The sequence below is a fragment of the Parasteatoda tepidariorum genome, chromosome 2, assembly GCF_043381705.1.
Source record: "Parasteatoda tepidariorum isolate YZ-2023 chromosome 2, CAS_Ptep_4.0, whole genome shotgun sequence".
Lineage (NCBI taxonomy): Eukaryota > Metazoa > Arthropoda > Arachnida > Araneae > Theridiidae > Parasteatoda > Parasteatoda tepidariorum.
The window spans coordinates 70,980,113-70,996,096 of NC_092205.1; the positions used below are offsets into that span (position 1 = coordinate 70,980,113).

At 31.5% G+C, this 15,984-nt stretch overlaps 1 protein-coding gene across 2 annotated transcripts in view; it reads right to left on the bottom strand.

Moving 5' to 3' along the window:
* Positions 1-9,115: 9,115 nt before the first annotated feature.
* The window catches only part of LOC107436423 (bromodomain-containing protein DDB_G0270170), a 99,098-nt gene continuing 92,229 nt past the window's right edge, over positions 9,116-15,984 (bottom strand). For both annotated transcript variants that reach the window (XM_071177709.1, XM_043041870.2), the window contains 2 exons: positions 14,004-14,148; positions 9,116-11,461 (listed from right to left, as the gene is read on the bottom strand). In XM_071177709.1, the coding sequence (XP_071033810.1) occupies positions 9,519-11,461; positions 14,004-14,148 (2,088 nt within the window). In that variant the 3' untranslated portion in view covers positions 9,116-9,518. The remainder of the gene's footprint in view (positions 11,462-14,003; positions 14,149-15,984) is intronic.

The following is a 15,984-nucleotide window of genomic DNA, read 5'->3' on the forward strand; positions in this document are numbered from 1 at the left end:
TAAACTTTATCTTAGAAAAATAATCTTCTTCTATTAGTTCTAACTCCATTATCTTAGTTCTCTATTAGTTCTTCTATTAGTTCTAACTTCTAATTCTATTAGTTGTCTGCTTTCAAAATTTCTTAGGAATCGTGCCGTTCAATAGATTCTTCTTCATTATTAGGACTACTCTTCAGTAATTTAATTTCAAAATATTTTGTAAGGGACCCGGAAAATTTGGTGGGCCTTGGGCCTGAATTTTTCTTGATCGATCCTTGCCAGGAGGAAGTGCAGGGCAACGTCTCAGATGGTTAGCGTATATTTCTTCTTGCAGGTTACATAATGGACAAAAGGGGCTTGAAAAGATTTTGATTCCGTACAGGTGTTTTGATAAACAGTCATGGCCAGTGGCAAGTCGAAAAAGGGTCACAGATTTTTCTCATGACGGAATATCTTTAATTCCTTCTAGCCAATCCTTATCTTTATTTGCTTCTTGGAGTTTTGCCTCAAATGTTGTTCGAGGAGAGATTTCTATTTGCCTTTTTGCGGTGTAGAAAGGAACTGGCTTAAGAGATATTTGTAGAATCTTGGCGGCTTTTTTGGCCAAGAAATCTGCAGTTTTGTTACCTTGAAGTCCACAGTGCGCTGGTACCCATTGCGTGGTGAAATTTTTGTTGTGTTGGTCAAGCCTGTGAAGGGCTTGACGACAATGTAAAATGTCGGCAGATGCTGGGGCTTCGGAGGAAGCAGTAGCTTAGAGTGCTGCTTTGGAGTCAGAGAGGATGACTACGTTACTGAATTTCTCAAGGTGATTCTGAAGTTATGATAGAGCAACGCTTATTGCCGATACTTCTGCATCGAAGGCTGTTCTAGACGAATATATCGGGGTGTAAAATGAAAAAAGGTTGCAGGAAACTCCGGCACCTGCATTAATGCCTTCAGCCAATCTTGAATCGTCTGTGAATATATGTAGCCATTCGTGCTCCGGGTACAGTAAGTGCGATAGATTTTAAGGCTTGGTCAATTGTGTCTCTCTTGTAAACATCTTGACATAGGTTTAAACACAGTGAGTATCTCTCTTTTTCGATAGGGCACTGTGATCTAATAAGGTCTTCTGTTGGTCTTTTATACATATAAAACGTTTTCAAATAAATATTTAAAGTGCTATCGGAATATAAAAAAGGCCTTTTTTTTAAAAAAAACAAAAAAACATTGATTTAAGTTCAGAATTACTGCTCCAACCACAAAATGTGATTTGTTCTAATAGTAATTTTTTCTTAATCAGATAAGCCCATTGGATATAGGAAGTTAATTTTCTATGTTTTGAAAAAATTCTCTTACTTTTTATGCTTCTAAAAGTATAAAAATCAAGTATTTACACAGGGAACATGCACTTGTACCAAATTTAAGCTCTCTAACACATCATAGTTGGTGAAAAAAGACGATCATTAGATCACATGTTTCATTAGATCACACACAATCAAGGCGAGTTGCATTAAAAGTGAGTAATAAAATCTTCAGTGCATTGAAAATACGTAGTTGTTATGCTAATAAACGAGTAAACCCAAGTTTCGTATTTATCAAAAAGAACTCGCTATTTGAAAAATCAATAAAGAAAAAAGGAATATTATAATATTAAAAAAAAGATATATAATTGTAAGATTTGCTTCTTTTTACTTAGAAAACAGTGTTTGCAGACTGAATAAATTTCAAAATTGATTGCTAAGTTTATCTATGGATGAGAATGAAAACTTAGAAAAACTATATCTTAAAAATAACAATTTTCTGCAACATGGTATCCAAGGGCAAAATCAGCAAACGAGCATGCTAATATTTGAGTTACAATGAAAAGTTCTCTGCAGAAAAAAACATTAGATTTTAAGGGTTTTTTTTTTTTCTCCAATCAGCAGCGTCATTCGTAACTAAATTAAAAATTTGAATTTTGCGTTTTTCTTTTTATTGATTTTTCAAATTTCTCGTTTATTTCGGGCGAGTCGGAAAACAATCACTTTTTCTTAATTAAATATCCAAAAATCCACGATTCATACATTTTAAATTCAAATGGCGAGATATCCAGAGCATAGAATTTTGAAGAAAAAAAGTTTAAGAACAAAGTTTTCAACTACAAATGGCAACTAAAATATTTCTAGTAAGTTTAAAATAATAAAGAATATCTTGAACCAATGTCAAAATAAAGAATATATTTATTAACAAGTCACAAGTTAAATTATTATGTACATGGTGCGAACTCCATTTAGTAATGAAATAACTGTGGTGCCCAGATATTTATTAGTATTTTGAATTGCAATTCATTGAAATATTTCAACAAGTTACACATATAATGACATATTACTTGAAAATAAAAATAATTACAAAATTACGGGCTGCTTTAGAAGTTGATGGCACAGCATTCCATATTTAAAACTATTTTTAAAACAATAAAGAATATACATATTTTAGAATTTAAGGCATATCTGTGCAACAATTGGATACATGCAAGTGACGTCATCGTAGGTAAATCGTGGCATTTGTNCCACGCCCAATCCATCGAGCACCAAACTGCACACTACTGCCCTCTACCGGCAATGATACCAACCGATCACTCCATTTCTCTTTCCTTTTATTTCCCCTGTTTACGCCTCACCGCGTCACTTGCGACTATACATTCCTATACAATAAATCATTGTTACAATGTCCTGTACCTACCATTAAAGTTTGTACCATGAATTCGGGACCACCCTGTATATATATCACAGTCCATCGCTGTCTACTACTTTTTCCCACCTCTCAGGCAATTTTCGATTTCTGCGAAAGAAGTGAACTGGTGATCTGCCAAATCGTGCTGCATTCGTCGGAACAACCAGTAATCAGAAGGAGCAATGTCCAGCGAATACAACGGGTGCGGTAAAATATCCCACTTGAGCATTCTTCCAAATAATTTTTTACGAGAGAGAGAGTCCTACTATATCTGTGGAATTTCGCTCTGCTCACCAACCCCTGTAATGATCTCTCATTCACCTCTGCCATATTTTCTTAGGCCTAAAAAGTCGGCGTTTTTCTTTGTATTTTATGGGTTAATTTACGCTGGTTTCTTTCTACTTTATTTTATACAGTGTATAAAATTACGTTTTACATTCATTTAAGCTTCACCTGATTTTAAGCTTTACTTTACATTTAACTTAATTTTTTACTTTACACACTCTATAATTTTCTCTTTACTTTACTATTTTGCGTTTTACTTTGCTTTATCCTTAACGCTTTACCTTTTTTACTTTGAGTTTTACCTTAATTTTATGCTTTACTTTGCTTTATGCTTTTTTTTTGCATTGGTTAACGCTTTACTTTCCTAAATTTACACCGAAGAGCCATTAAATTATGACCACCCTGCTAATAACATGTAGGAACACCTTTAGCCCTCAAACCTGCTAGCACCCGTCGTGGCATTGATTGCACAAGATGCTGATAGGTAGTCTGAGGTATCTGGTACCAAGCTCTCACCAACTGGTCCTGCAATTCCCTCACATTGCGAGGGGGTAGCGTGGCAGATCTGTGACAATCTGCTCTGTTCTACGCATATTACCCTTATCCAAAACCTTGGAAAACAACCTTCTCTGAAATCGAGGTTGTTTTAGGGTTTTCAAGCGTGAAAAAAATCCTTGAATAAAGCTAATCTCAAGGTGAACATTAACTTAAATCTGGGTAATTATAAGGTTTCTTTTCGCAACGTCTTGCATGCTCAGCTAAAATCCACCTTGTCATGAAATTTTAATTTACAATGCAATTTGATCCTATCGCTATCGTGACGTCCGCGCTAAAACGTTATTAAGGACCTAAGGGATCATTTTACCTAAGTTACTTCTAAAAAAAAAGCTTAAACATAATTTTCAACTATTTTAGAATGAAAAGTTTAAAACTGCAATAATTTCTGCTTTATTGAAAAAAGGTTTTTACTGCAAATATTTTCGTGACAATAAAAATAAAATTCTGAAACAAGGTTGCCGTATGGTTACATGCTTTTTGGGCTATGTTTTGAAAAAATTCTCTTACTTTTTATGCTTTTAAAAACATAAAAATCATGTATTTACACAGGAAATACGCACTTGTACAAAATTTAAGATCTCTAACACATCATAGTTGGTGAAAAAAGACGATCATTAGATCACATGTCTAATAATACACAATCAAGGCGAGTCCCGCAGTGGACTGATCGTTAAGACACGGTTCCCAGCAGATCACCGAAGTCAAGCATCACTGACTGCGGTCAGTGTGCGAGTGGGTGACCACTTGGATCAGTCTGCGTAGGGACCGAGGGTGTGCGGTATGGGTCCTCGTTAAACTGTGCTACCGTAAAGTGCTCGACTTCGCGCGCAGGTCGTCGGGCTACCGAAACGGGGGTGCCATCCCCTCCGCAGAGGATCAAAATTGTGATGGCATGTCTTCGGATCATCCTCCGAGATGTTTCCCAGACCGTCGCCAATAGCCCATTGTGCAGCTCTAGTGCGACGTAAATTAACAACAACAATCAAGGCGAGTTGCATTAAAAGTGAGTAATAAAATCTTCACTGCATTGAAAATACGTAGTTGTTATGCTAATACACGAGTAAATCTAAGTTTCGTATTTATCAAAAAGAACTAGCTATTTGAAAAATCAATAAAGAAAAAAGGAATATTATAATATTAAAAAAAAGATATATAATTGTAAGATTTGCTTCTTTTTACTTAGAAAACAGTGTTTGCAGACTGAATAAATTTCAAAATTGATTGCTAAGTTTATCTATGGATGAGAATGAAAACTTAGAAAAACTATATCTTAAAAATAACAATTTTCTGCAACATGGTATCCAAGGGCAAAATCAGCAAACGAGCATGCTAATATTTGAGTTACAATGAAAAGTTCTCTGCAGAAAAAAACATTAGATTTTAAGGGTTTTTTTTTTTTCTCCAATCAGCAGCGTCATTCGTAACTAAATTAAAAATTTGAATTTTGCGTTTTTCTTTTTATTGATTTTTCAAATTTCTCGTTTATTTCGGGCGAGTCGGAAAACAATCACTTTTTCTTAATTAAATATCCAAAAATCCACGATTCATACATTTTAAATTCAAATGGCGAGATATCCAGAGCATAGAATTTTGAAGAAAAAAAGTTTAAGAACAAAGTTTTCAACTACAAATGGCAACTAAAATATTTCTAGTAAGTTTAAAATAATAAAGAATATCTTGAACCAATATCAAAATAAAGAATATATTTATTAACAAGTCACAAGTTAAATTATTATGTACATGGTGCGAACTCCATTTAGTAATGAAATAACTGTGGTGCCCAGATATTTATTAGTATTTTGAATTGCAATTCATTGAAATATTTCAACAAGTTACACATGTAATGACATATTACTTGAAAATAAAAATAATTACAAAATTACGGGCTGCTTTAGAAGTTGATGGCACAGCATTCCATATTTAAAACTATTTTTAAAACAATAAAGAATATACATATTTTAGAATTTAAGGCATATCTGTGCAACAATTGGATACATGCAAGTGACGTCATCGTAGGTAAATCGTGGCATTTGTAGATTCAGAAGCCAATCAGGTTCGGCGAACACGCGTGACGTCGCTTACAGTTTTCCAATTAAATCTAATTTAAATCACATGATTAAGCATAACTCCACGTCTTCTCGAAGTTGCAAGTACCGAATTGGGTACTTGCACTTCCAGAAGACGATCACGGATATTCACACATGTGACCTATGCCAGTGCCAGCTGATCGTTTATAAGCAAAATAACATGTTAAAGTTGAGCTATTCTCCACATAAATTAGAATGTTAAAGTCAAGTCAATTAAATACAGTGCCGTGTGGCACATTGAATTTGTTGAAAGATAATTCTTTATCGTCTACGCTCCTTACTTAACTTACGATTTATTTTTTGCTTATGTATTTTATCTTAATCGTGAGATATATTTGTTTTGTGCACCTGGCAACTTCGACGCATAATTTGCTTATGTTCTACATGACTTCATGTTTGTCTTTGTGCTAAGCATGAAATATATAGTGAAAGAAATAAAATCTTTGTGCAAGAATATAGAATGCGTCACTTAAGAGAATTGATGCTTGACGGGCTTGGCTTACTCGAAATAGAATGGAAAAGGGACAGTTGCGAACATAAACATATGCTACGTTTCAACAACCAATCAGGATCGAGATATCCACACTATGTCACTTGCAGGGATCCAATCACAAGACACATTTTTGAAATTTTAAGAATTCTAAAATTAACAAAAGAAGGATGATGAAATGTACTCTCTTCTTATCGGCGTTAAGGAAGATTAAAAGCATATTATATATTTTCGATCACAACATCATTTATAAGAAAAATTATTTTAGGTTTTAAATTTTCTGGACATGACTTTTTTTATAATTAAAGTAGCAGTTAAAATTAAAGACCAATAACTAAATTTAATGTTTTCCATGAATATTTTTCCTTTTTTTTTTTTTTGGATGGTTACTGTTTTCTATACTTTCAATTATTGCTCTAATTAAGAATGAAAAATAAGACCCTAGAAAATAATGTCATTAATATAAGGCATTGTTTTAGATTTCTAAAAACATTTTTTAAAATTTTTCTGTGTAATAAATAAATAAACACATCATGCAAAATAAATAAATACGTAAATCAAAACTTAGAGTAAGAAATAATGATTTTCGTGAAATTAGTGAAGAGAAGATTACGACAACGAGCCATCTTTTAAACGCATTTAAGACAATTTTTAATACAAGCTCCCTCTATATACACATATAATTTTAACAGATCAACAAACAAATTGTGGAGTATTATAATCGTCTTCACAATACTTTTTGAAAGTTAGTACAGAGACACTTATTAAAATAAATCAAAAATCTATATTCATTTATCTTATTTTTTGAATGAATCAGAGCCCGGACGTACACATCAATTTAAAATATTCAAATTGAAATTTTGATATTTTTAAAGTATTATCCTATTTCAATTAAATTCAATAATTTAAACTTTGTCTTCCTCTTTTAACTATTTTAAGGATATAAACAAAACCAAAAAAATATAAATACATTTACTAATTTACATGCAAATTACAATATTTTAAAGACACAAACTACAATTTTATTAGCTTTATGAGAAAACATGTTAAATAACTCTTAGAAAATGCTAGCATTTTCGATTTTTGCAGTAAGACAATAAAACTGTCAAGAATCATGAAAATTGCAATTTTTGGCTAAAATGTAAAAACTTTATTTAACTTTTATGAATTATTCCTTTATTCAAATTAAGGAAAACAGCTTTTTAAAAAATATTTAAGGTTCATTTCGCCTCGAGAAGCTATATGTAACTCAAATTTAAACATATTTTAAAACTCTGTAGCAATAAGTATGAACTGTGTACTAATTAGTATTTTAGAAATATTATAAATATAAAAATGCATAAAAAAATAATTAAATAAATAAAATGAATACATTTACTAATTCACAATATAATATTTTACAGGTATAAATTACAATCGAAGAGCTTTGCTTAAAAAGAAAAAAAAAAGTAATATCAGTTTTCATAGAAAGAAAGTCAGTACTCATAGAAAGATCGACAATATGTGTGGAACATTTGTTTATAATACCAAGTTATATGGAGAGAAAACATGTTTTGCAAATTTCTATGCATTCTAAACCTGACCTCCTCGTATTTACTAAAATGCAATTTAGTAAATACAAGAGCTAACGTTAAGTGGTTAGTAAATGGAGTAAGTAAGTAAATGTAACGTGTTTAAGAATAAGCTATTGTAATGAATTTTCAATTATTTGCTAAAAAGAAAATTACGTAATAAAATTAGCGCAAAGAAAAAATATTCTTTTTCTCATATGATAAGTTTAATTCAAAACAATTCGAAGTATATTGCTTTAGAATTGTTAAGCATATGACATCCTCTACTAGATGAGGTATTAGAAACACTGGAGAAACATTCACTTGCTGAAAAAAATTAGGCTGGAGAAATATTCACTTGCTGCAAAAAGTTGAAATGGAGAAACATTCACTTGCTGCAAAAAACTGAACTGTAGATAAATTCACTTGCTCCAAAAAAAAAAAAAAAAAAAAAAAAAAAAAAAAAAAAAAAAANAAAAAAAAAAAAAAAAACTCCCAAACAGTGCACAATGTTGCTTACTAAATTTTAAACCTTCATAATTTCACTTTTAAGACTATAAGTTGATCACATAAAAAAGAAAGTTAACTAAATTCTCAAGTTAATACAACCACAGTCAATAATTTATAATTATTCGCAATATCTTTCTGATATTGAATAGGAAATAGTTAAAATTTCTTCATAGTCATCAATTATAGCTCTCTGTTAAAAAAATCGAAAGCGAAACCAATGCGGATGGTTTGGATGTTCAACAATATGTTACATTTTGTTTTATTGAGCAGAAAATTATAACACTAAGAAACTTAAAATACAGAAATTACGATGAATTGGAAAAAAATTAACATTATATACATTAGTTTGAGAATAAATAGCTGTTTATAACCACGTTAACTTACCACGTAAGCTCAGAAAAAGAACTGAAGAGGTCTTTTTCATTAGTAAATTTAACACCAATTTTTTCCCTAGAAATTATTATTTGTTTGAAACAGTCTTTGCTTTAAATAATGACCCACCTTCCAGTGTTGTAGGTTTATTGACACAGATGCCGAATTCGCGATTTTATCAGAAAATATTCTTTTTAAATCTAAAGTGGTAAGAAAATGTATATTTTCATCTTGGCTTAACAAAGTTGAACATAATAATTTTGATAACCACTACATGTAAATAACTTAAATAAATATATAAAAGGTTTTGCAATATTCCTTAAAATATTAAGTGTTTGTAAAGTCAAAATAATTCCTGCTTACAATTGTACAAATTTGATAGTTATTTCGCTACCACTACATGGACTCCAAATCAGGAAACATAAAAAATGACAGCTAAGAATTTAAATTTCGAAATTTTAATTTTATATGCTTGCGTTATAGTCTTGTGGAGTCAAAAGTAAAAAAAAATAAATATATAAATAAAATACAGAGAGAGAGGACATGTTGTCAGAGATAAATTTCATTTGTATAAAAAAAAAATTAAATTCGAGAAAGTAAAAATCATTTCCTATTTAAGTTGTACTAATATTAATATGCCTCGTTCATGATTAAAATTATTTCTTATTTATTTTTCCCATACAAAATTGTAAAAAATATATACTTTTTAACTTTTACTTGTTTTTATGAAGAATGTGAAATGTGTTTTTTTAAGGAAAAACAATGACAAAAGCGTAGCAATCATAGAGGTTACTGAGCGAACCTTTCTAGTACATGACAAAAAAATATGGCAACTTTGATCGAAATACCCGTTTTTCAAAATCAATTTAGAACCAGGGAATAAGTGGTGCAAAACATTTAAAAAGTACATTTTTTTCTTCAAATAAATTTGCTTTTCTCATTTAAACAATATATCAAGAACTCTACATAAAGTTGCGATCTAATTTCTAATCAGTGGTGCTTGAAGTTAGAATTCTGTGAACTATGTATACTGCCATACGGGCTGTTTTCATAAGAGGACATTATCACTGTCCTAGTTCGATCACCCATTCTCTGATTATAAGAATGAGGTTCGGGCAAGGCATTGCTTCGCCTGTTTTGTTGTGAAGCTGTGTCACTGATAGTGATATAGTTCCCATGCGACTGTTGAAGTTCGTTGGTATGTATGGGACTATCACGATTTGAATCTTCTCGACCGACCCAACTTTTTAAGTTCAAATTCTTTTGCTTTGAAGGCATTTGGAATGGATTTATTTGCGTAAACATACCAGCGGGATTCGCAGTCTTTTTATTGAAAACTTGCTGCTGCAAAGGACTTGGCTTGCTTTTATTTTCATTTGAATTTGATCTAACTTCCAAGTCATTTCGTTGGTACTGTTTGTAATCAACTGGTGAATTACTCTGAGCGACTGAGTTTACTACAAATTTATTTTTGGGTTCACTCGCCTCACCATTGACAGTAATTCGAGTTGCCTTGGCGTAGTTCTGGGTGAAATGTTCAGAATTAACAGACTGATGTGTATCGTTGGCGGAATTTGGAACAACCCGGTGTGGTAACTCCTTCGGCATAGCCTCTCGGTGGTTAGAATAAGAATTGTCACCATCATGGCGACTATTTTCTGGTTTTATTTCTGAGTGACTAGCTTTATCTCTCTGTAGTCTTTGCTCTGTATTGCCAGCTACAGCTACCATCGAATTATTAATCACATTATTAGCATACACACGTTCTGACTGAATCCTCGGTACATTGTCAGGCACCTTACCAGAATTATTTTTCATGTTTATGCCAGATTTTTTATCATTTTGATATTGTTTATTAATGGCACTGGATGGCAATCCGTTATTACGAATCTCAGTAGTCTGTTTTAGCTCACTTAATCTTTGCCTTCCAATTTTATCACTTGACGTCTCTAGCGAGTCCCTTGACACATCAGATTCATCGCCTTCCTCCCGTTGAGAGAATCTATCAACAGGCGAGTGTGGTAAATTGTCTACTTTTGACGTATTTCTTTGAGAATAACGAGGGGAATCTAAATTGGACAATGAGCTATCATCGTCTCTGATACTCTGATCCAATTGCCAGAGAGCCCCTGTAGCCTGAGCCATGGTTTTGGCTCTTCTCCCACTCATGCGTTCTGGTTGGTGAACTTGCACTGTCACACTTCCATCTATTTCATTTTTATCTATAGGTGATTTATGAATCTCAAGTTTTTCATTATTGTAAGGCGAATCTAGGTACTTAGAATTCTTTTGTTTGTAATTCTTTGATGCCACCAAATTCTCGTTTGACTTTCTAACTGCACTTTCTTTAGTAGATATGACCGTCTTCTCATTGCTAGTTGAAGTGGAAGTCATTGATTTTGCATCACGTTTATTGTCACTCAAGACGCTGGAGTCTTCGCTCTCCAGAGTGTCTTCGAACCGTTTCTCCCACTGCAATCCATTCTTATGGTGACTGCCATCCGACATGACGTTTGCAAGCATTTTCTCATTCAACGAGCCGGTGGTAGAGAGGACAAGTGACATTGGATTCCGATCTTTGTCTTCAAGTTTTGAATCTGAGTTCTTGAAGTGGGCAGCGAGCTTATGGGCAGCAACACCGATGCTCTGAGAGCGTCTCGGACCAATGCCATGGGATGGGAATGTGTCTCTGTCGATCTGTGTGAGATCGTCTATGCTCTGACTGCGATAGAGGGGATGGAACAGCTTTTGACCACTGTTGTTGAAGCTGCACGAACCAAGCCTTTTCGAAGTAGTAGGCGTGTTTCTGGATTTGTCTGGGATTCTTTCAATCTCTAATTGAACGTCATAAGGTGATGCATAGCTGAGTATAGTTAAAGCATCTTCATACACAATGTTTGAAAAAGAAACTGTCACATTCAATATTTTATCCCCTGAAATTGAGAAAACAAATCAATTATCCATTACATAAATCGAAATCTCATTATTAGACATTTTGTTAAATTACTTAAAGTTAAAACTATCATCAAGTTCTAATAAAATTCTGCAGTTTGATTTAAAACAAGTTTATTTAGCAGTATTTACAAATGTTTCTTTTCCTTTTTTATTTCACAAGGAGAGAACACAATTTGAGAAACTCACATTGCAATGAAGCTTGGCATATTAGTAGCTTACTTTTAAAATAATAGAGTGCACTAGTCAGTCTAATTACAGAAAAACGCATTTGAAAATGCAAACATACTAACGTTGTATACTAACGTTTCAATAATGACAAAGTTATCTAGCGGTAAACCTGCTTCATAGTAAGAAGCTTTTGGCTCGAATTATGCTATACTGTCTTATTTCCTCCTATATCTTTTTTCTGATAAAGGTTTTTTTTTTGTTTACAAATAGTTTATACATAATTTTATTTTATTTATTGTATTTTTTTTAAAAACTATCAATTTCTTCTTGGCATTTAAATTATAGTAATGATTTAATTCTTCAAAGAAATAATTAGATTAATAAATAGCGCTTATATTTATTAAATAGCTAGATTTATTTTAATTAACTCTATTATATATTTTTGTTTTATGAAAAATAATTTGAATTGCGATTATCATGAAAAAAATTGGAAGAAAAAATTACTTGGCCTATTGCACAGATTATTGTTAACATGAACAATGTTTTTAAAGTTGATCTACTAGGAAACATTCTTCACCGATATTCAAAAAGAGTTCTCATTCTTCTTCAAGTTTAGAATCGTACTAATTATATTGCATAATTTTTTGAAAAGCTTGCAAGGGAAATTTACGATTAACGGTGTTAATCATTTTAATATAGTCTTAACTCGAATTTATTTCTCGATTTTTTTCAATTTATTATGCAAAATTCTGTAAATGCTTTATTTGATAATGCGATTGGGCATTCTGACCAATGCTAGTCATAGGGTGCCAGAAGAAAACAGAAATTGAAACACAACTACATTAGAAATGCCTCCAAATTTTAAAAAGCAATAAAACTGCAGAATGATGCACTAATAGTACACAAATGCAAATCACTAGTCATCGCAAACCACTTGCAAAATCTGTCAGAACACTTGTGAAGAAGGCAGGATGAAACAAATTAATTTGATTTCCGTATGAATCAATGAAATATTTCTAATAATCCTTTTTCAGATCCTTTGTTTCTTCCATTAACCAAAAAGTTTTTAAGCTTTTTTGTTCCGCGTTTATCATTCTTAATTCCACAGAATTAAATAGCCTTTTTGTTTCTCCTTAACTTGTATTAATTTGTGATCTTTTAAGAGTATGAGCATCTATTTTTTCATTTTTTAATAAGGCTTCTAAAAATTGTATGTAGAGCTAAAATTGATGAATAGACTATTATTTAATTGCGTTATTATAGAAATATTTTATTTGTTGTTACACATGGCCTCATAAAAAACTGTTGCATGGTAGGGGAAAAATATATTATTTTGACGTGCATAATTGTATTGCAGAACCGTTTTTATTATAGTGCTCAGATATATTAAAGAAACTCCATGACCTTATACAGGGGTTGGGTGAAATAATGGAAATACTTCTTTACTGACACTTTTTTTCTTATCTTTTCCTAAAAATACTTAGAAAATTATTTTATAATATTTAGAAGATTTATTTCCTATATATTATTTTAATATTTAGAAGATTTATATTCATATTTAGAATTGTTTAGTATATGTGATTTCTCATACTTATCAATGAAGTTTAAAGCTTTTAGAGGTTTGAAGGATCGACAATAAATTAAATACCGAAAACAGTGTTTTTAAACACCATGCCAAAAATGTAGCAATAAATTTGCAATTTGTAACTTAAAACAATTATTTTAGTTATTGTATGCCATAATTACGCAAAATTTCGTAAACCTAGAAAAACAAATTTCGTAAATTTTGTAATTAAGTTTAAATTGCAGTAAAAATGTTGTCTATTTTTAATGAATATTTTTAAAGTTATAGCAAAAAAGTGTAAGACAAAAAAAAATTTATTATTATTATTATTATTTTTTTACAAAATTGTCCATATTTTTATAAATATTTAAGCTAGGATTACGAAATTTTGTGCAATTATTGCATATAATAACCAAAGTAATTGCTACAAGTTAGAAATTTATTGCTACATTTTTTTTGGGCACAGGATGTTCTAAAAACACTATTTTCTGCTTGTAATTTATTATCGGTCTCTCAAACCTCTAAAAAGCTTTAAACTACTTCATTGATAAGTACGAGAAATCACGTGATCTAAACACTTCTAAAATTATAAAATGATTCTTTAAGTATTTCTTGAGAAATATGAAAAATGTCTTAGCATAGAAGTGTTTCCATTATTTTGTCCACCCCCTAAATATCAGCAAATAAATTTTTTTTTCTCCAGATAAATGTTAGTTTGGCATATTTATTATATTTTAAGTTTACTTTCATTTTTACTTCATCGAGGTTACTAAAATAGGGTATTATACCAGCTTTGATGAGTCCAGATTCACTAGCAGGTCCACGATGGAGAACATCCTTTACCATAATACCATCTCTCATATTTCCACATATGTTGAATCCTAAACCGGTAAAATCATGCCCACGCAATGACACAACAGTTCTCTCTGGTTCCTAGAATACAAGTGATAAAATGTAATAAAATCATAAAGAACAAGAAAGATATTAATTACAAATGCTAACTTTAAGCAACTAAAACCCTGTACATTAAAAGTAGTCCTCAGGGTTGTAAAGGAGCTTTCATATTGTGATATATCATACCTAGGTTCCTTATTAATTTTCAATCTAACGAATGCCATGAATACTTTTCTTGTCAAACATTCAGGATAATATTATTCCCGATATTATTGTATTCGATTGTTATCGTTGACAACATGATTTTTTTAAATTTTATTTTATATCCGTCGTTGAACAGCCGACTCAATTTTCGCTTGTTTACAACTACTGATGTTCAACACCGCAGTCTTGTAATTTTTTACCAACCCAGAAGACAAGAAAACTCCGGGATCAGTACCCCCAGAGGTATGATGACGACATGATTGAGATATTATCATATTCGATAATTAACAATAGTTGTTTTTTTCGCAAATTAATTGAATGAGCCGTGGTAGCTCAGGGGATAGAGCGCTCGCCTCCCAATGAGGTGATCCGGGTTCGATCCCAGCGATAGCTGTTCCATTCGAATGCTGCACCCGGCTCGCAACGACCACAATGTTGACGTAAAATATCCTCAGTGGTAGACGGATCATGCGCTAGAGTCCACTTGCCGTCACGCTAACCGCAAATGCTGGTTAGTTGCATCAAAAAGTACTCCACGAAGGCAAATTCTCCCACTTCTTGATCCAGGAGTTCCCTTGTCTTCTAGATTGGGTTCAAAATTACAAGACCACGGAGTTGAACATTAGTAGCCGTAAACCGTAAATACGGTCGGCTGTTCAACGACGGTTAGGAAATAAAGCAAAATTAATTGAATGCGACATTATCTAACATTATTTATCGTAAGATATGGTATTCGCGATTCCTAACAAACCTTAGTCGCAATATGTAATTTTTAATTTTCTCTTTTTAAGAATAATAAAGGCAAGAACTTTTAAAACATTTTGTTGTACTATATTTGGCAATCTACTTACACTATCAGTAAATAGAAATTACATTAAAAAGTTTGCATTTTGCAATATTAAAGTTTAAAACGAATTAATTTCCATGAAATCATATTTTTGTACAAATAGTTAGCAATAGAAACTATTTACAAAATCTTGTTTTCCTAATAATGCATATATTATACAGCGAAAATAAATATTTTTTAATGGTAAAAATGTATCTTATTTTGTTTTCTTAACACAGAAAACATATACTTCTTAAACAAAATTATCTTTTCAATATGCTCAAACGCTACCAAACATTAATCGTCCCAACAAAGGGACGATCACACTTCAAGAAGAGCTGCAATAGTTACCTTCTAGAAAAAGAATTATAGTTCAAAATGATTTCTTTAATAAATATGTATAATATTAAAATGAAAAATATTGAGTCAAAAACTTGATTGAACAGTCTACAGAAATCAATATGGTTAATATATTCTTTTTCGATAAATGTAGTTTGAATTATAAAAACTTGATTTCTCATAACTTTAGATCATTTTGAATAACAAAACACAAAATTAGGCAGAAAAACTCTTTTCTGATTGATAACAGGCAACAAAATATTCGATACATCGAAATTCCGACGAAAGTTATGTAAAGGAAACTATTGTCTAAAATTTGAAAGAAATTGGTTCAATATTTCAATACGCTACTGAAGAATGCGCTATTAATTGAATTTATTTCTTAAAACATGGTGCATGAAATGCGTTTAGAATTATGCTGGAAAAAAATATAATAATAAAGTTTGATCTACATAAATCTTATTCAAACCATTTCAAACTAAGCAAAGACATTTTATTTCATTTTA